Below are 20,181 nucleotides of genomic sequence, written 5' to 3' on the forward strand. Positions count from 1 at the left end.
ACCTCTTTGTACAGGTTGTAAACCTGTTCAACATGTTCATCACCTATGGAGACACCTTCCTCCCCACTCCCAGCAGCTATGATGAGCTGTATTATGAAATCATTCGGATGCATCAGAATTTTGACAACCTTTATTCTATGGGTGAGTACCTCCTGCCTGGTCAGGAATATTACTGAGTTGAAATGAGTGATTGAGGGAGTTGTTTGTCTGCTGTTTTGTGTCTACCTGCTGATGCCTCTCTCGAGTGGATATAATTTATGTATTGGTGTGTTTGGTAAATTAAGAATTGAGAGAAGAATAAACTTGTTAGAGTGATAAATATTTTTAGTCAGAAAAAAAATAGAAGCAGCCCCATTACCTTTCTAGCAGCTATTTACTTTGATTTGAAAGAGACAATTGTACCAACAAATTCATATGTGGTATTAATTGTTTCATGCATTTTTGTGTAGTTTGATCAGTTTATGGGATGCATCTGTCACATCTGGCAGCTTCAAATCAGAAGGTGCTTACATGCTGCAGAACCAGCCAGCATAGTGAAGTACTCAATGCAAGCTAGAATTTGGAAAAGAATTTGAGAAACTTATAACAGGAAGCTTGCTGTGCTAGGCAAATCACATCTACTGCGGTTGTTGCCAACACAAACCAAGAACACAGCTCTCACAAACCTGCTTGCAATGACAAGTAAATCACTGGACTGAGGAATGTGCCTGCTGGGTAAACAAGGAGAAGCTGCCATCCATCAGAGGGAGAGAGACATGCTGGAATGCCACCAAGTGAAACCCAGCAGGGAAAAGAGGAACAAAGGAGAGCAAGGAATGTGTGGAGACAAAAACAGGCAGTGTGTATACACAGGAGCCTGTAGCCAGGGGTAGCTGCAGCAAGGCTGATGTAGTGCCTGCATGCTTGAAGCTGAGAAGAAAAGGATAAAACTGTGTTCTTTGCTTACTTTGTTCTAGAAGGACCTTTCTTCCATGCTATGTCTGTTCCCTTCTCACTGTGATCACCCTACGAACAACAGGAGTTACTGTAAGGATGTAAGGGAACTTGAAAAGGTAGTGGGACAGAGGTAGTTAGCTGAAGGACTCTTCTAGCTTGGAGAGTTGTCCACACCAAAATAAAAGGGGCCACATACTCCCTACAATTTCAAGCAGAATGAGCTGCCTTTTTGTATAAACTTCCTATGGTTTTCATCCTTTCTGTAAGGAATCAGTTTGCCATTTCTTGTTCTCTGAGCACAAAAGAGTTTCTGCTAACTTATTTCCCACTCACAAAATTGCAGCTATTGAGATGAGGTGATTTTTACCTCCAGCGTCATTTCAAACCAGTCCCCTGTGGAAGCTGAAGGAAGGTGGAATGGAAGAGTAACGCACTCAGACACAATTAGGCTATACAGGCAGATCTGACCTGTTTGAACTGTTCACTTATTGTGTGATTATTTTCCATCCTGATAAGTAGAACAAACCGCTTTGAATTAACATCCTAGATGTATGCAGAGTTTCCATTCAGGCATTACTTCAGGTATTCAAGTGCAGCACCTTCTGTTTGACAGAATCATATTACTTAATGCTGACATCTTTTTATTTTATTCTTTCTGCACATGGCACAAAATTGTAGCACAGGAAAGTGAGAAGATAGCACTGAGCTGGTAAAATCACATTTTAGCCTGCTATCCTAACAGCTTCCCTTAGGTTTGTTAACCCTCTTACTCAGACTACAGTCACTTTTCTGTCCCTTAGTCCTGGGACATTTGTCAGCAAAGATAAGCTTTATTTATTTATTTATTTATTTTGTGGAAGTAGTTGAAACTTTTTACTTTGGGAGTGGAGGTAGAATCTAGTTGTTTTGATATTTATATTTAATTATATACATTTAAACTATATATATATATAAATCATCAATTTATTTTTCTTTTCATGAGTCTGAACTTCATCCAGATCTGCAAAGACTGAAAACTTCTCTTATGCAATAATAAGCATCAGTTTGCAGCCACCGTGCTTTGGGATTCACTTGTTGCACCTGTGTTTCTAGATGATCCTAAATTTGAATGAAGTGCTATTTCTTCACTTCTAACCCCAGAGCAAACCTATTTTGTAGAATGAAACCCTAGAAACCTTATGTATATTTACATATATGTAAATTCATTTCTGTTCAGGCAAACAGAAAAATGATTCACACTTGCTATTGTTATGTTGTTTTGGTGCTTAACAAAAGATGTACAGGTAACTGCCACTGCAGAAATGCTACAGATTCTGACCTAAGTAAATATTTTGGGTGTGCTGGCAGCAAAAAAAATATATATATATGGATTCCCTTGAAGTTTTTCCTCCTGCAGAATGTTTTCAGATCTGCTCCCAAGTCTGTCAGAGACCATCTGTGCAGCAGAGCAACACATTCATTCCTACAGGGAAAGTTTTTCCCTAGGCTAGTGTGTAATTTCTCTCTATGATTCAAGATGCACAGAGCAGTAGAGAACCCATTGCTCTTGGGTTAGGTTTAAATTAAAGGGTGTAGCTCAGGTGGAACTTTGCCTAAGTAGGAGCTGGAGGAGAATAGCAATGTATGAAATAAAAGTTTGGGATGCCGTCATCTTTCTGAGGGAGAGCAGCTTTAATGTGTGGTGATAAGTCAGGAAGATGGAGTCTGTGTCCCCTCTGCTTGTTGCCTTTGAGGTGTCATGGTGTTCTGTACACCTCTTCTGTGTTTCTTAATTATCTTAGATGGGCTTTAAAGGGCACTTCTGCTTTGCAGTACAGATGGTCACAAAGATGAACTTTCTTCTGATCTGGTTTGTAGACTGCCATCTCAGCAAAGCGGATCTTAGGTGTTTTGGATTAGAAAGTGGCCAGTTCTGTGCCAGCTTTAACTGCCATTTCCTTTCAGTTCTCAGGATTTCTACCAATGCTGGTCAATGGAAAGAGCCTGCAAGCAAGGTGACCCATGCATTAGTCAACATTAGGTAAGGTGCAGAAGTTAATAACCATTTTAGAGATTTTTTTAGTCCTATGTGACTACATTCTTATATTGACATTTGTTTATTGAACCTGGTTTTGAATTTGTTTACTTTCTTGGGCAAAATTGCTGCTCTGAGCATCCTTGGGAGAAATTTCGCAGTAGGGAACAGTGCTGCGCTGTCAGGATGATTGTGTTGCTAATGGATTTCTGTTGCATGATTCTACTGCAGTTCTGTGAAGGTATGAAGAGGGGCCTATGGAACTGCTATAATGAGCAGATTCTAAGCCTCTCCTAAAATCACAAGATTTCTGTGTGCGTTTAAAGCTGATCGTTCAGAAACATTTTAGTATTTGTTTAAAACTTTCAAAACTTTCCTTTCTCGCTCAAAGACAGAAGTTATGCACTGCTTGTAAGGATAGGGAATATCTTGGGTGTTCTTGTGCTCTGTTCCTCTGTAGCAGAAGTAATTTTGTGTCTTCTGAAGTCGCTTGTACTGACAAAGCTGGAGCATGGGGTGCTGGAACAAGTGGTTTATAGATCTGTTTGACTGGAAAGAAGGAGAGAGAGAATTTACTTAGTGTCTGGTTTACAAACAAACCAGAAAAGAAATGAGTATTTATACTGAAAAAAGCATCTGCTCCATCACTGCCTTCTCTTTTCCTAGCTGCTCTTTCCAAGAGGCGTGGTGCCTTTCTATGTAACACTAGGTAGCTTAGTACTGCTTCATTGCTAATGCTTGTCATTTTCTTCACTCCAAGAGAGTTTGTGTAGCACAGGCTCTCTGAGGACATCTTTCAATTCAGTCAATGTCTATAAACCACCTTAAAGGTTCTCCTTGTAAGACTGTAAGCTTAATAACTTCACGTGTATTTCTGGATGATTTATTTTTTTCTATCTTTATTTTTATTTTTTTTGTAAACAGACAAATGAGTGCTTGCAGATAGATAATGCACCCTGAATGAAGCAGCACAACAGATAGCTGTTGGCAAAGTAATGTAATTTAACGTGACACAGTTTGTGACATGGCAGTTCTCTGTGTATACAGGGAGAGAAGTCTAAACTGGGAAGAGATTTAAAAAATTAGAATAAAAACAACAGAAACAGCCAAGCAAGTGGTCATAGAAGATTTGTGCTCAACTCTGCTTTGTGCAGCAAAGATTTTGATTGTTCACTTACTGTCAGCTTCACAGTTGGTTTTATAACCCTTCTTAGTTACAGGACAATCCTTACAACCACACAAGTAGTATTGTGACAGCTTTCCCAGCCTGCATCAGACGTGCTCAGTGCACAGTGCTGTCTGGGGCCAGTGGGGCCTCTGACACCTTTCTCTTGAAGACTTCTGGTAGGTTTTCCCTTGCTCTGCCTCATTACTTATGTATGTTAAAATTTCATCTGGTCTTTCACTTGCTTTTGACATTTTCACAAATGACTAATTTTGTCAGGGAGATTAGGCGAGGTCTACGTTTAGAGATGACTTGAGGCCTGGAGAGGGTATTAGGCTTTAGACAAGTTGGTCTGTTTGGCTTATCCCCTTTCCTACCTCCCTACCCCCTAAATAAAAAAAAAGTGTTTTTTCACTTCTCATGTTTAATAAAGAACCCTTTACATTTAAAATTAATTATTTAACTGAGTGTATTTCAGACCAGCCTGTTCTTGGAAGATGAAGAAATTCAAAGGTGCTCTACTTGTTTGGGGGGGGGGTGTAAAAAAGAATGGAAAATGTGTGAAATCAGGGGTTTGTAATGATGCAACATTTCTTTTTTGCCTGAAGACTGAATTTAGGTGTTTGAAAGCTGCAGATCATGCAGCAGAGAAAGAGAAGATGACAATTCCTTCAGGAATGTCTGGAGCCTTCCAGGGTCTGAAGCTCTGTGCAGTCTGTGGGGATAAGCATTCTGTCCCGTGCTGTTGGCTGCAGCAGTGTCCTTAGGCAGACTTTGTACCGAAGCTGTGTGCTTCTGTCACTGCTGGACCACGAGCACACACCAGAGCACTGCATGCACACATACTTAGGGCTCTGTGTTGCACACCAAGATGCTGCAAGCCCAAGTCAGCCAAGAGAAACAGGAAGAGAAGATGCTTGAGAGGAGTAAGAGCCTTAAGCCTATGAGGCTGTCAGGCTGATGGATTTATTGGAGAAATGCAGTGTTAACACGTGACAATGTTCTCTTACATTTACTTATCTTTTGCATTATTAAGGACATGCAGGTTTGAACCCAACATTGTTGATTATGCCCCTTTGGTTTCCCCTTAGGGTAGGATTAGCATACTGTTTCTTACTTGATGCCCTTCTCCTCAAGACAGTGAGTTTAGAGAAATACTCCTCATGTTGGATTTCTTGTCAGCACGTTCCATTGCTCTGGAAGGTTTTTATAAGCAATGATTATCTGTTTGCTGCACCACTTCAGTGCAAAGTCACACTTTGGTTAGCTTACATGATTATTCTAGTCCTTACCATGGTGAAAAGAACAATCATGAATGTTCTGTTTATTGAGAGATGGCAGGTGGTATTCCTCTTTTATCTCCACACTTCTTTTTAGATGTGCTTCATGATTTCTGTACAGCTTAAAGAAAGTGGAACTGTGAAGAAGACAGAATAATAACCTCGTTTGGCTGAAGTCATGCATACCACACTGGAATTAGTGATCCGTATTGCTGTCCTGTGTCACAGTAGTGCTTAAACTTTTATCTGTCTCTGCTTTACGTAAATGATTGAGATATGATGGACTGCACAATACTGCTGTAGCACAGACGGGGCTGAAATGAGAAGCTCTGGCAATTAGGGCTTTGAAAACTCACCTTCTCACCTCTCAGGAAGTAAGCAACTTGTATCAAAAGTAATTTTTTTGAAGCTAATGAGCCTCCTTAAGATAACATTGTGCAGGTTTGCATTTAATGAGAATGTTATTAATGCGGAGTTCAAAGGGGCACCTTCTGACTGCTTACTCAGTGAAGAAGGTGGCAGCTAAAGCCTCCTGTTCTTTTAATAGACCTTCTCTTGATCTGTAATTTTTCCAAAGTGAATAAATAGATTAACTCAGTGGTTAATAGACTGAATTCCCCATTGTTTGAAATTTGATCCTGTCATCCTTTTTAAAGCAATTTTATTTTTCTCACTCAAAACACTTTTAATGGAGTACGTTTGCACCATGGCATAGGTAATAGATTTCTTTTTTTCCCCCAAGCATGGTTTATGTGCTGTTACAGCATCCTATGCAATCCTTGCTTGGCTGCTTTCATTCACTTTCCCATCTTGCAGCTACTTCTGTTCCACACGAGCCACCTGGTGTGATGTTCCCTTTGCTTAGGAGGGGCTCTTCTCCTATGGCTGCTTTTGAGTTCATAAAGGAGAGGCTGGGGATTTGGAGGAGCACTTAAAGCATTGCATGGATGTATATACAATGGTTATGCTTGCTGCGGAAGAACTCTAAAGGAGCATTTGCAATTTTACTTACGTGCTCGTTTGCTGTAGGTTACCTGGAATCCCTGCTCAGTTGCTGTATCTTGTGTTTTGTTAAATTACCCTCACTCCATAGATCTGCACTTACTGAAAACCTGGCAGAGGAGGTGACTCCACTCAGAGATCTTTTAGAGACCGAGCAGCTGCAAGCAGTCTGTATCATACCTTCAGCGTTGTCCTGCTTTACAGCAAGGAATTGGAATGGGAGAGAAAGAGCCAAGTGCAGCTGACCTAGCCCTGTTGTAATGGGTGGCTGTAGCATTTGTGAGGACGTATGAAAGATGACCTGCCGACAGAAGTGTGCTTCTTTCTAGGGTGGAGGCTTCTCCCCTTGTCTCTGTCATTCCTTCTCTCCTACAGCCACAAGTTTCTCTGAGATACAGCATCAGCCTCTGTTAAGGTGCTCAGCTGTTGTTCCCTTAGGCAGCGTTTGCCTGTGGCACCATGCTGCTGCTTGAGCACCTCGAAGTCAGGCAGCAGTTCTGCTGGGCTCGGACCTTCAGTGCTGACAGCAGAGGGTGCTCCAGCTTCCAGGTTAGCTCGGCCTCCTCTGGAGTTTTTCTTCAGCACGACAGTAAGGGCTGCCACTGGTGGAATAACAGCTCCATTAAATTGTTTGCTGAGGTGTGTTTAATGGTAATGACCTCTGACATGCTGTCACTACTAATCAGTGGGGCTGAACTTGGATCAGGGGCTGCTACAAGATAGTTAACAAATTAGAAAAGTGAGGAAGAAAAAAAAAAGTGATGAAAGCCAAAGAGAAATTCATAAACATATTTTATTGGTACTTTAAATCCTAATATAATTTTGCTGAGGTTAAGGATCTAATTGTTACTAAAAAATCCATATGTGAAATATGTGTATTTAATTGAAGAATTTTTCTTTTCAACACATTTTTCAAGTGATGACCTGAAAAAATGATCCTGGATAAGGATTCTGTCTTGATTTTTTTAAGGTTTTTTTTTTTAGTAATCTGTAACCACTGCTACTTGAAAGAGCAAAGTTAGCAGACCCTTTGTATTGTTTCACAGGTTTGCTCTTGCATGCTTCTCTTGTTGCACAGGGAAGCTGGCACAGCAGAGCAGTTCCTGGGATAGCATGATGACTGTGTGGAAGAGTGTTGTTACTCAGAGTTCAGCTGTGGCTTGTTTTTCGCCTGACCTTGCAGTCTCTGGTAGGGAAAAAGTTTAATCTGGGAGCAGCAGATTTTGACATGGATAGGTTATGGCATTAGCTGGCATCTTGACAAAGGATGGGAGTGGATTCAAAGGCAAAGGCCTCCTTGGAAAGACCAGTGTGATCAGCAGTGCAATAATGGAAGACCAGAAAAAGAAGCATTGCTATCTCAGGGTACACTGTTTCATCTTTGCATAGCATTCTACCCACGCTGCCAGTATTTTTATTAACTTTAAGGGTTTTTCTCCAGTTGTGTAACTTGAATGTTTCATTGGTTTTACAATATACGATTTCCTGTCAAGGCAGTGTTGTTAGATTTCAGCTACTGCTCTTTGTTTACTCGCTGATTCATCTCGGTGTGCTTTGCTTACAGAGTGCTAGCCAATTTCATTCTGCTATAATTTTCCTTCATTCTTTCTCATTCATGCAGTGGCTTAATTAAATGTTGTCTGCCACTGGCCCAAATCCAGAGACCAAATCTGTTTGTGGAGTGACATTGTGTGGACCAATTCCACAGCACAGCAGCGCAGTTCTGTCGGTCAGGTGCATCCCAGGTCACCTTCCCCTTTTTTGACAGTAACTTCCATTGCAGTTTGAAAGGTGACTCTTTTTGTGTCAAGCCTGTTTTCTCTTGGCTCTTCTTTTTCTGCATTGGTTTTTTGGGAGGATTAACTTTTCTCTCTGTGGTACCTAAAGGTTTCTAGGACTGATGCACATTTGAACAGAGCTGTTTGTATTGCCTTTACCCAAGATGCCACAGCTTGCTTTCTTTGCTATGCTCGAAAGCTATGCTGCAGCATGGGATAAACATGAAGTGGATGTGTTTCCCAGAATGGCAGCCTTGCTTGCCTGGTTTCTTTAGCCTTTCTGATGTCTGTTGGCTGCTTTCATCTCCATTCTTCAGGTATTGTCAATAGATTAGGTTTCTAAGAGGAAATGTGCAAAGGATTTGCTTGTGTACCACAGCTCCTATGCAGGGACTGTGTGTCTGCACAAGGGAGGGCTGTTCTTGGGCAGAAAGGAAGCCCTCCTGCACACAGCTGCCGCGTGGAGGTCTCTTCTGAAGTTCAGCAGATGTCTTAATTGGTGTGATATTCTCCTAAGATGAACAGCTTTCTGCGAAGTTCACCCACTTGTAAGCCTTCATCTTTCTGCTACTTCCTCAAAATCTGAACGTTTTGGAAACTTACACAGGGTCCGTAGGCTCCTTAGCAGAGTTAACCTCTGTTACTGAGGTATTGCTACTGAGGTTTCATCTACTCTTTATCAAATGCAACTACCCTGTGAATAGGGAAATCTGTCTGTAGATCCTCTTAGCTGAATTCATGTGTGCAGACTTGTGAGATGGAGTTAGTTAAGCTACTAGCAGACTTTTTCTGATGGCCTAGTGTTCAGAGTATTCAGCTTTGGAAATAATGTTTGGCACACAGTTTTCAGTTTTTGTGCTAGTGAATTCAGGGTCTGGAGCTTAGAGAGAGCAGTCATGAGAGGGAAGAAGTGAAAGGCATTTATTGCTGCAGTTGTCATCTCCTGTTTGATTGAGTTAATTTGGACTGTGGTGTAAAGCAGTGAGGCACCACACAAGAAGTTCTGTCATCTTTTGTTTACCAAATACGTTTCTCTGAAGAAACATGAAAGTCATGGGAAGTGTCTGTTACCATTGGCATTGCTGTTGATTTATCTCAGAGATGGACATAGTATTTATTGGTCAGAAGTTATTTGTCACCTCATTTGTTTGCAGTTACCTTGGTCTTGAATTCCCTTGCTGAGTCCAGGCAAGTTTTGTGTGAGCTCAAAAATACATCAAAGCATATACTATTGTGCTAGGATGCATTTTCATAAGCATCTAGTATTTATTTTGTTTTATTTTTTATTTTTTGCTGCATTACGAAATCCAAAAAGATCTGCAGGTTTCTCACTTTAGATGATTGTATTGTTTCATTTTGCTTACAAAAACAACCTTTATTATTTCTCTGGTATCGTAGCTGGCCTGAGTTCAAATCCTAACTGACAGATTTCAGCCTGACATCTTTGTTGGTAGCCCTCTTGCAGCCAAGAAACAAGAAAAGAGGAGGTTTAGCAACCACCTTCTCTCAACCCCCAAAATTGGCCCTGCTGAAACGTGACTGAAGCACGGTTTGAAACAGCTGCTTATAGTTTGCCAGAACTTTGCCCACGCTGTTCTTATTCTTTGGGTAAGTATAAGGGGCTCTGATCTCCACTGGTCTCAAGTCTAGCTTTCTAGATTTGCTTTAATGGAAGGAGAACATTAAGCAGCTTTCTTCATAACCCAAACAATGTAAAATCATTGTGAGCTTAAATAACACCCTTATTCCTCGAAAAATGATGTAGAATAATGCTGCTTTGCTCTTCTGTTTAAAAGAAATCTGTTGCTCACAGCAGCAGCCGGAGTTATTATTCCCTCTGCAAGTCTGGGCTGTGGGATGTGTGCTTAGAAGAAAAGCTGTTAAAAATCTGGTTGCATGTATTTCTTGTATTCTTCTACTAGTGGGGGGCCTGAAATTTGTTGGTTTCTTTTTCACTAGAAATGTAAATGTCCCATTCTTGATTCTTCCTTTAGGACTAAATTGACAAAGTATCTGCTCATGAAGTACACCTGTTTGCTAGGGAACAGAAGTAGCTACCGTGTGCTAGAAGCAAAGATAATACATTGTTTGAAGAGCACGCTAGAATCTGGAGCTCCCTTCCCAGGGAGCTTTGAGAGGAGGGCATCTTGTTTAGAAGCCTTTGTGCATTAAAAGAAACATGCATCCTAGCATTCAAAATTAAAATGTTTGTTTAGGAGCCCTTCCTACTGAAGGCAGAGAACACTGTCTCATCTTACCAGCACAGGATCTTTGCAGCAGTCAGTAGATACCAGTTGGTGTTTCCAGGGCTGTCCCTATGGCAAGGTGAAAATAAAATGCTACCTGGAGTTGGAAAAAAGGGAGTTTGACTGAGCTGTGATTTTTCCTCCAAAATATAAAAATATTTTGGGCTGTGTCCAGTCAGAGACCATAAGAAACATTTGGGGTTCAGCTGGTCTAAATTCTGTTAGCTGAAGTGCCAGGATATCTGGGAGAAAGCCCCTGTTCGGGAGTGCAAAATTTTGCTTTATTACTGATTTTTTTTCCTAACTCTTGTAGCTGGAAGAACAATTCAGAAAATAATGGGGGTAGTGCCTCTGCAGTAGCCGTGTCTTCCTCAGCTTTGAGGCTAAGCTTGATGTAAGCTTGTCCTGTTACCTGTCCCAGGAGAAGCTAGCTGGAAAGGTTTGGCAGTCACAGTGCTCAGTTGTTTAACAGTTTCTCAGCTGTCAAGGCCAAATAGATTAAGGTAATGGTGACAGAGTGAAAATCACCTGTGATGGACATCAGATTTTTTTGATATCACATGCTAATAAGGCTTTAGTTGAAGGATGTTACTCTGGGGCAAAAAGTACCCTGGTATGCATGTGGCCAAACAGGAGGGTTCACCTTATTCACTGCTGTGAATTATTGCAAGTATTGCAAACCGTAAGAGTAGCCACTGCCTAGAGTTTCAGTTGAAGTACTGGACTTGAGACTTGGCAGTGTGTCTTGAGCAGAAGGTTGCTGATGTGTTGTAGGGGACCTTGGAACATTAGATGTCTACTTGATAAGGAATAAAAACAATTTGTTTAAATTGTGCCTTATTTTGAGGATGGTCGAATATGGAATGACCTGAAAAGCTCCCTGGCAGTTCTTTTGCCTGACTTTGCTAGAAGACTTTGAAAGCCCAAAAGCTTTGTCATCTTGCTGCTTTAGTGATTAATTAGGTCATCATTTTGTGTTAATTACAGTGACATTTTTCTTCTCATCTTATGGATTATAGAATGGAAAGCAATGTAACTTTTTGTGCCCAAATGAGAGATGATTTCAAACTTTAAAACACTGAATTTCATCAGTGTCTTTGGGCACTGTGAAAAAAACACTTCCATCTACTGTAGAAGATGTAGCTGGGATGTGCTTTGAGGGCAGGGGAAATATCTTCTAAAGAAACTCATGATGTAGCTAAGACTTCGGATGAGAAACTTTAAACGGGATGCTTTTTCTAAAAGGTTGTATTGTGCTAATTAATATTCTTTCTGCTGACAGAGGAGATGTGAACATGATATAACTTCTGCAGTGCCCTTCATGGGGTGTCTTGAGCAGGGTAGTATACACACTCAAAGACTAATTGCCTTTACTTTTAAAAGAAAATATTTTATGTTCTCCTTATAATTCTGCAGCACTGCTTGATTTGGAATTTAGAGCCACAAAACAAGATGGCTCCAAGATCTTAAGTTTGACCATAAGGTAAATCAGTGTGGTCCTGGAGGTGCTTTCTAAACTCCTCTCAAAATAGGTGATGTGTAAGTAGAACAGGTTGAGCAGTCACCATCTGTGGAGTTATTCACTTTGGTCTGGACAAAGCTATGAGCAACCTGGTGTCAGACCAGATAACCTCCAAAGGTCCCTTCCAGCCAGCCCAGTGCTTCTGCAGAGAGCAGCCTCTTTCCTGCCTGGACAAATGTGAGAGAAGGATGGTTGGTTTTGTTTTGACTTCAGAGCTATGTATTTACCTTGGATCCAGTAGTTAAAGGTGCTGAATGGGGAGCAGTTCTTGAAATCAAGAGGAGCTTGTGGTGCTCAACATCTACTTTCTTTCTCTGTAAGGGGCAAAAATCAAAGCACTCGCAGTGTGTGTTGCTGCAGATGCCCGGTGTTTGCTGGTTGTGAACTTGTCATCCAGCTGAGTCCTGCTGGTGAGGTCTGACTATGCAACTCAGACATTTGTGAGGAGAAACTATTCCAGTATGATTAATGCCGTGGTTAGTGATGAGGACAGAAAGCACTTCTTTGAATAATGCCTGTAATGGCATATTCCCCTGTGTGGTTGTGTTTAAAGTAAGAGTCTACGGTTATATAGAATTGAGGGCATTTAAGAGGCAGTTAATGACAAGTGAAAATGATAGCTAGGGTAGATTAATTGTTAAATGAATTGTGCCTGTGCTTGTTGTCATTTTAATGTGGTATCAGTCTAATTATAAATATGATGTTATATAGCAGGAAAACATCAGGAAACAATTCTACTTGTTTGTCTTCAGGCCAGAAGAGTTTAGATGCTTATCCATAAAGAGGTTTTTTTTCCTAGTGTAGCTATTTTTTTGCTGTCTTTTTTTGTTTGTTTTATCATCTAGAATAATCAAATCTGTATTTTGCATGGTTTTGTGTCAATAAATCCTTCCCCAGACCTTCCTGACAATGCAGTAAAGCAGTCTTTACTCATAATCAGTTTAATATGGGTTTTGAGTCTCTGACTGAGGCTATACCATTGAATTTGGTCTGAAACACAGCTCATGGATTTTTTTGTATGCTTTTTTCCTCCGTGCTGTATCTCCACTAGTCTTTATTTAGCTTTGATTTGGCATGGAGCTACTTTATATTCACGCCTGCAACCTGAGCTGGGGATGAAGGAAATTACCAGGATGGAAGAGGACTGAAGGCAGCCAGGCATAGGTCTCATCTCATCATTAGTCTGCTGCTGGCAGCACAACTCTATGGAGGGAATCCATCTTTGGAATGGACTCGGGGTGGCAGCGGGGCAGGAAGATGCTGTCAGAAGCTGCATGTCTCTAGCAGTCTTTTTTTCATGCACGGTCCTTAGTCATGACTGAGTTGAGTGAACATTGTGAGGTTTCCAGATCATGTGAGATGTTGCCATGTATCTTTTAGTGGAGTTTAGCTGTCTCTGTAAGCCTGCTAATCTTCAGCATCCAAACTGTTCACTTGAGGACAGTGATACTGCTGCACAGGGAGGCAGGATAACATGCAGAATAGATCCTTTCCCAGTAAGAGAAATTGTGTTCCAAGTTGGACTTGGGTGGGTACAGGCACAGGGAGGAGGAGCCATCATCATTCCCTTTAAAAGGGCACTTAAGGTGTGCTTTGCACAGTCCAGCAAAATGAAAATGACTGTTTACTAATGTAGTGGGAAACAAGCAAGTGGAGCAGTTTCTGAAGCTGGAAGGTATTTTGTCACGTGGACAAACAGGCATGGAGCTTCATAAATAAAAGTTAAGTCAAAGGATTTCTAACACTGATAGCACTGAGGATCTGGGGAGGTCTTGTGTTCAGTTAGGGCCGTGCAATCTAAGCAGATCCATTTAGAATTAGTCAGGGCAGTCTTGTAGCTGAGGATGTGAGAGGGAAGAGAGGTGGAGCATCCCGGCCATGTGCCAGGGGACCCAGGTAAGGGAAACATGCTGAGGTTCTCGGTGCGATGGCTCAAACCCAAGGGGATGGACAGTGAGTTAAAACACAGTTCAAGCATCCAAGTAAATAGCATTGTAGATTTTTCTAAAGTATAAGGGTTGTAAAAACTTGCTATGTCTTTCTGTAAGTTATTTTCTTCCTGTGTCAGTGGTTCAGAACCTATTAGTGCTAATAGGCTCGCTGCTTCAGAAAGACTGATGCCACTCCTTCCGTCAGTCAGGGATCACTTCTTCACTAAAGGAAGACAGTGAATGTCGTCTGTAGAATTCAGGGGCCGGCTAACAAATTGCAGTTTAGAATACATTACAGATGATGAATGTGATCTCCTTAAAGGGAAATCTATTCGTTTGACTTAGTGCTCTTACGATTAATTGCTTGCCAGATTAAATTGCTCCATAAAACGCACACTACTTTATTCAATCTCTTCATGATGAGATTAGCTAGGCCATGCTGGTTCTTTGTATGTTAATTACAATGGTATTTTCTAGTTCTATTTAATTATTAAATTGTTCAGCACAGCATGCTTTCTCTTAGCCCCAGGAAAGATGTCTCTATTTTCTTTTTGACCATTGTTTTATAACCCTTCACCCCTTTCTCAGAAACAGTCTCAAACTCCTTTGCAGAACACTACAAGAAGATATACTCTGAGATTTCTCTTTCCTGTGCTACACAGGAATGGTACTAGCCCTGTGTATGTTCACCAATCTGGGGCAAGAAATTAAGAATATCTGAAACAAAGCTATGGAGGCTAAGAGGAAATAATTTGAGGAAAACGTCACAAAATTTTGAGCTCTCTTTGTAAAACCTGCCCAGGTCTCTGGGATGCTAGTCTGTTCCTGGACTACACGTGCACCCAGCCCATATGCATGCACAGGATTACTCCTGTGCTTTTACAACACTGAGTTTTTGGGATTTACACATAGCTTAATGTTCCCACAGCAGTGTTCTTTTTTCTTTTTTCCTTATTTTTCTTTTTTCTTTTCCTCCTTTTGAAATCATTCATGTCTCTTGATCTAAAGTAAGGGATTCTCCCTTACCAGCTGCAATATCTACTTTTGGTTTTCTCTCAACTTCATATACTGCTTCCTGTGTGTTGCTTCCTCTCAACACACGCTGTCCCCAAGGAAGCAGTGGGTTATACTTCTACTCCCCAAAGGCAAGTCTTTGTATTAATTAATCAAGTCTTTTTTGTTGTGGATTCAGACCTGAGAAAATTTGAAAATGGTGTAGCAGAACTAGGGAAGTGTCAGGAAGGAACAGTGAAGGGGTGACAGAAGGAATGGAACCAAATGAGTGATGAAGAGCATTTGTTTACGTGACAATGCTTCAATCTGGAAGAGAGATGGCAGAGAATAAAAGACAGCGAATGTCACAGGGAAGAGCAGCTGTGGGAAGAGGGTGCATCAGAAGATTAAGTTAAAACCAAAGCGATACTCCTTTATGTAAAACGTAGTTAAGCTGGGGTGTAGCTAAAAGGTTGTGTGAACTTGAGGTAGTGATTATGTAAGCTAATGGAGGAAAATTGTGTCACTTGTTACTGATCATACTGATGTTGCTCTGCCTCACATATCACCTTAAGCTGCCTAGATTGGAAGCCAGAGTTGGTTTTGAGGCAGCAACACTTTATTCATGTCCTGTTTTATACTATTCCCTCAGCTTCTGTTTCTTTCAGACTCAGGAAAGTGAGCTGGCCTTTGCTACCTGGCTCAGTGTGGCAGTTTTTAATGTTTATGTATATTTTATCTGTCAGCAACTTCTCAAGCGTCAGCTATTTACTTCAAAGCCTTTACCAAGGGTAAGGCAATGTGCCAGCATCCCTGTCCCACTACTTTCAGGATGAAGAACATTTCACTTACAGTCACCTGTCTGGGTTATACATATGGTTTGTTAAATCTACCACTACTTCTGGATTGAGGAGGCTGAAATCCCATGCTAAGTGTCTGCTGGGGGGCTTGTTGCTATGGGAAGGGATCACTTGCTGTCATTTTGACCTACATAAGTTTTACATATGGAAAAGAGGGCCTCAAACCTTTGTGTCTTTCTGCTGCCACTTGTGTGTGGTTGTCCTTGGGTGATTTATTTAGAAGAGGGATGACTGCTTTCTTCTGAGCTGATCTCTGATCCAGCAGTCATTGGCAGTGCTCTGGGAATGGCAGAGAGTTGGAGCACTGGTGAGAGGTGAGCCTTGGAACATCTTTCTTCCCTTGATTTTGATTCAGAATTCCAATTATTATCTTCATTTTTCCTTTATTTTATATTTTTGCTTCCTCCTTCCAGAAAGAACTCAGGAGGAGCTGTCAGGATCATGAACTCATAAGCCTCGTGAAAGTGAAGACCATGCCAGCTGAGCATGGCATGATTTTAATTAAGACTAACAGGATTATTTGCCTTTTTTCTTTCTTGCTAGCCCTGATTCAAATACAGCTGTTGGAAAGAAAGGTCTTCACTGGTTCATTTCCCAATAGTTTGTCAGCTGAAGACAGATGAGTTGTTGAGACCTTTAGATTAAAAAAAAAAAAAAAAAAAAAAAAAAAGAAAATAAAGGACCTTAGTGTTTTGTTTTGTTAAGAGGGCAAAATGTTTTTACTTGAACCTTTGCAGAGTCATGAATTGTACAGGGACATAATCTCGTTTTTCTGTTGCAGGTTACTGTTTAAAGGAAGTACATGATGGATAATTTATCACTCATTCATTTTTCTTTTTGAATACTGCAGATCCTCCTGCACTGCTCTATAAATAGAAATCTCTGAAGGCAAACCTCAATTTCACTAAATCCAAAATCATCAGTTCTCATTCAGTGCGCGAGTTAGATGGGTTAGGAAAACAAATGGATCAGGGTGAGACCTCTGCTGTGAGTGCCTCAAATAATGATCTGTACTTTGTGAAGAGCATTTATCTATGAAGACCAGCCACGGTGGATTAAGAGTGCATTATCTGGAAAGAGGCAGATGTGAAGCAGTGTACTGTACTGTCATCTGCCAGCTCTTGCTGGCCCAGCTGTGGGCGCTGGCTGTGTTTGTATGGAGGTGAAGACCCAAGGCTCTGTGGCTCCAGCTGATTTTCCTGCTCAGTGATGGTCTTGCCAGGCTAGTTATGCCCCTCTCTGTGCTGCCTGCTGCAGGTACCTACACAGCAGAGACTGCAAGTGCCTGCTCTGTAGTACACTGCTGACCTGATGAAGTGCCAGGCTGAATTTACCTTCTATCCATTTCCTCCCTAATCCATGGTGCCTCTGACGGAGAAAGCCATCTGTGTTACTGCTGCTTTATTGTGGCTTGGGGAGTGAAATAAAGCAGAGCTATGTCTTGCTTACAGTCTGATGTCTTTGAAGCAGTATAGGTGACCTGTCGCATGGAAACGGCCCTTACTGTTTAGCCTATAAAGGAGGCAAGTACAATGTTTCTCACCATGCTGGGTGCCAAGGGTGCCTCTGGTTCACATCTTTCTAAGCAAACCCTCAGTTCTGCATTGTCAGCTATTCAGTTGAAAGAGTTTTCTCAGAGGGGAGTGGTGCTGCTGTGGAACCCTACTAAGACCCCATCTGCTAAGAGCTTGTATTGATTTGTATCTTAGTTTATAAAAGCCTTCAATTCTCCTTGTGTAAATGACATAAATAATGCATACGTACTAGATGGAATGTGCTGTAGGAACATCCCAGATATCATTTTGGTCTGGGCTGAACTGTGCTAATCTAATCATGGTTAGGAGTTTCTCAATAGTTGCCAAGCAGATAGTATATTGTATTACTCAGTTTTAATGTATTAGTCAACACACAGAGGTGGGAAGTTAGGTATTTGAAAGTGGTAATCAACTTTATAAAGCAACACCTTTTAAAGTTAAAGGTATTATGAAATTTCATCTGAAACTCATTGTAAATCACATACAAACACACAGTGTAAGTATAGTGAATCCAGTCCTGTGCCTGTGATTTGTCCATGTAATCCCCACATTTGTATGCCCCTTCATCAGAAGGACTGCAGTTTGTCTGAGCCTGTACGTATATAAATACACTAAATAATTAATTTTGCCCACTCATAGAGAACTGCCATTTTGTGCTAGCAACATTGCAGAATACATTTTAGTAGGGGGTGTTGATGAATAGTTTGTTCCTTTGAGATTCCACGGGCTTAAAGGCACCAAAATATATTTTGGTTTGGACTAGGTCCAGATCTGTGAGAGAACTTCTTGGCAGTCTTCTGGAAAGTTTATGGCAGTTTTAGAGGTGACCTGTTTATGGAAATGTAATTGGATTTTTGCTCTATTTTGTCTGTTATGTGTAAAGAAAGCAAATAGGTAGAGGGATGTGGTGTTTGCTAGAGTGAGGATTTTTTCCTTGCACTATTAGAAATACCCAGCGTATCATAGCTGTGGAAGGAGGATGAGTTCAGAATGTTCTGTGGTCGTGGAGCTTTGATTCTCCTCTATGTTGGGGAGATCAACTGATGGACAGTGGTTCCTGTAGAAGAGAGAGAATGTATTTGCGTGCTCATAAATTTGTTCTGATCAATGTTTCCCTGGCAGTTACTTGATATTAGTTACCACAGTTGCAAAATGAAGAATGTATTTGTGTGGCATGAGCGTTGTTAATTGAGGAAACGTGAGTGCATCCTATTTTCAGAGCTGAGACTTGTCTTTCTGTCACTATTCTGGACTGGATAATGCCAAACCTGCTGGTATGATCAAATGGCATATGGCTGGCTACAGCTACCAGCCAATTTTGGAACTCACTAATTCTTCTTCAGGCTGTATTAGCATCAGGTTCTTTGTCTTGGCTACAGCAGATGAACCACATGAACCAGGCAGCCCTTCAGTAGGCGTTTTTTAGGAGTTTGGAGTCATAGGTTAGCATTTGCTGGAGGATAAGTGATGTGGCAAAGCACATATGGGTGGAGCATCATCAGAAGGCAAAGACTTCTAAGAAAGGGCTTTCGTAGGTGATGGGAGTGAATGTAGTGCTATGTGGTATATTTTCTGGTGATGAGGAAAGACATACGAATTTCTGATAAATTTTACAGTTACTGGAAGACTGGCAGAAGGTTCAATCAAGGAGGGGATGAGGCAGAGTGATCTGAATTGCTTTTTAATGCATCAGGCAGTGCTAGCCTGTCAAAGAGGTGCTGTATCTTGCGAAGTAGTGATATAAGAAGCGTTGACTGGCAGCTTTACTCTAGGTCTCTCATGAAGTGTTCAGCTGAAGAGGTTCATTTGACCCCTGAAATATTAGCAGGACCAGGAAAGTGACTTTTACAATCATTTACAATCATGTACTTTTTGCATTTTAATCTGATGACTTTCAAAAAATGTACTAAAAAAAAAAAGAGGACAGAGAAGACTCAGTTGCCAGAGGGGTTAGCAAAAATGCTTCTGAGATTCTAGTGTCTTACACTCCTTAAAACTAAAGCTGAGCAATTGTCTTCAGAGTGCTCAAGCACCTTTGGGAAGGAAAAATGCCCAAATGGATCTTGAGGCTAGACCCTGAAACCAAATTGAAGCTGTAAATTAGGTTCTCATTTTTGACAGATAATTAACCACTGTAGTAAACTGTGGAATTGATTGGTTCTTCATATCCAAATAGGATGCATTTATGAAAGATGCTCCAGCTAGCTGCTGCTTTGGGAATACACAGTGCAAAGGGTAGCACTGTAAAACGCATCAGCCTGTGATATGTAGAAGTTCAAATAAGCTGAGCCAGTGACTTGTAGTTACACAAATCGGCTAAAGACTAGATCAAAGGTCTCATTTTGTGTTTGAAATTTAACAAATTAATTCTTGATCTCTGTGCTTCAGGCTTGTGTTTTTGCATTGGAAGAATTACCTCTATATGTCAGCCTTAAGTCTAATGAAATTTATCAGTGCAGCAATTAAACAGGACTGCCCTGAGACCTATTGAGTTGTTGCTGCTCTCGAGAGCAGGGGGCAGAGGAGAGATTCAAGGTGATGGTGATGGGCTGCAACCTTTTCATCTTTCTGCAGCTGCAGTCATGGCCATACTCTGTGAGTACAGGCCAGAGCTGAGGAGCTGTGCTGTAAGGGAGTGTGGGGAAATTGCTGCTGGACTTAAACTGCTGATCGATCTCACATTTGTCATTTGTATCTTCACCCATACAGGTTTCAGTTTCTATAGAGGAGCAGGGATTTTCCCCATTGTGTTTTAAAATTGCAGTGGCTTTATAGTAAGTTGCAATGACAAAGAAAAGCTTGAGTGACTTCAGGGAAGTGTTTGTTTTTTTCCGGTCATGTTCCTTGTTTAAAAAATTATCTTTTCCTGAATCAGTTTTGCTCAGCCTCCATGTTTAGTTGTGGAGTAGATGGATGGGT

The 20,181-nt window shown here is 41.1% G+C and overlaps 1 protein-coding gene across 3 annotated transcripts in view; it reads left to right on the forward strand.

Annotated features, from left to right (window-relative positions):
• The window catches only part of ARMH3 (armadillo like helical domain containing 3), a 107,835-nt gene that overhangs the window by 48,942 nt on the left and 38,712 nt on the right, over positions 1 to 20,181 (forward strand). For 2 of the 3 annotated variants that reach the window (XM_065746550.1, XM_065746551.1), the window contains 2 exons: positions 15 to 141; positions 2,881 to 2,956. In XM_065746550.1, the coding sequence (XP_065602622.1) occupies positions 15 to 141; positions 2,881 to 2,956 (203 nt within the window). Of the gene's footprint in view, positions 1 to 14; positions 142 to 2,880; positions 2,957 to 9,573; positions 9,778 to 20,181 lie in introns of those variants that run through there. The other variant, XM_065746552.1, reaches the window with a different exon arrangement.

The sequence above is a fragment of the Cyrtonyx montezumae genome, unplaced genomic scaffold, assembly GCF_038088225.1.
Source record: "Cyrtonyx montezumae isolate F1298 unplaced genomic scaffold, pur_monq_1.0 scaffold_4, whole genome shotgun sequence".
Taxonomy (NCBI): domain Eukaryota; kingdom Metazoa; phylum Chordata; class Aves; order Galliformes; family Odontophoridae; genus Cyrtonyx; species Cyrtonyx montezumae.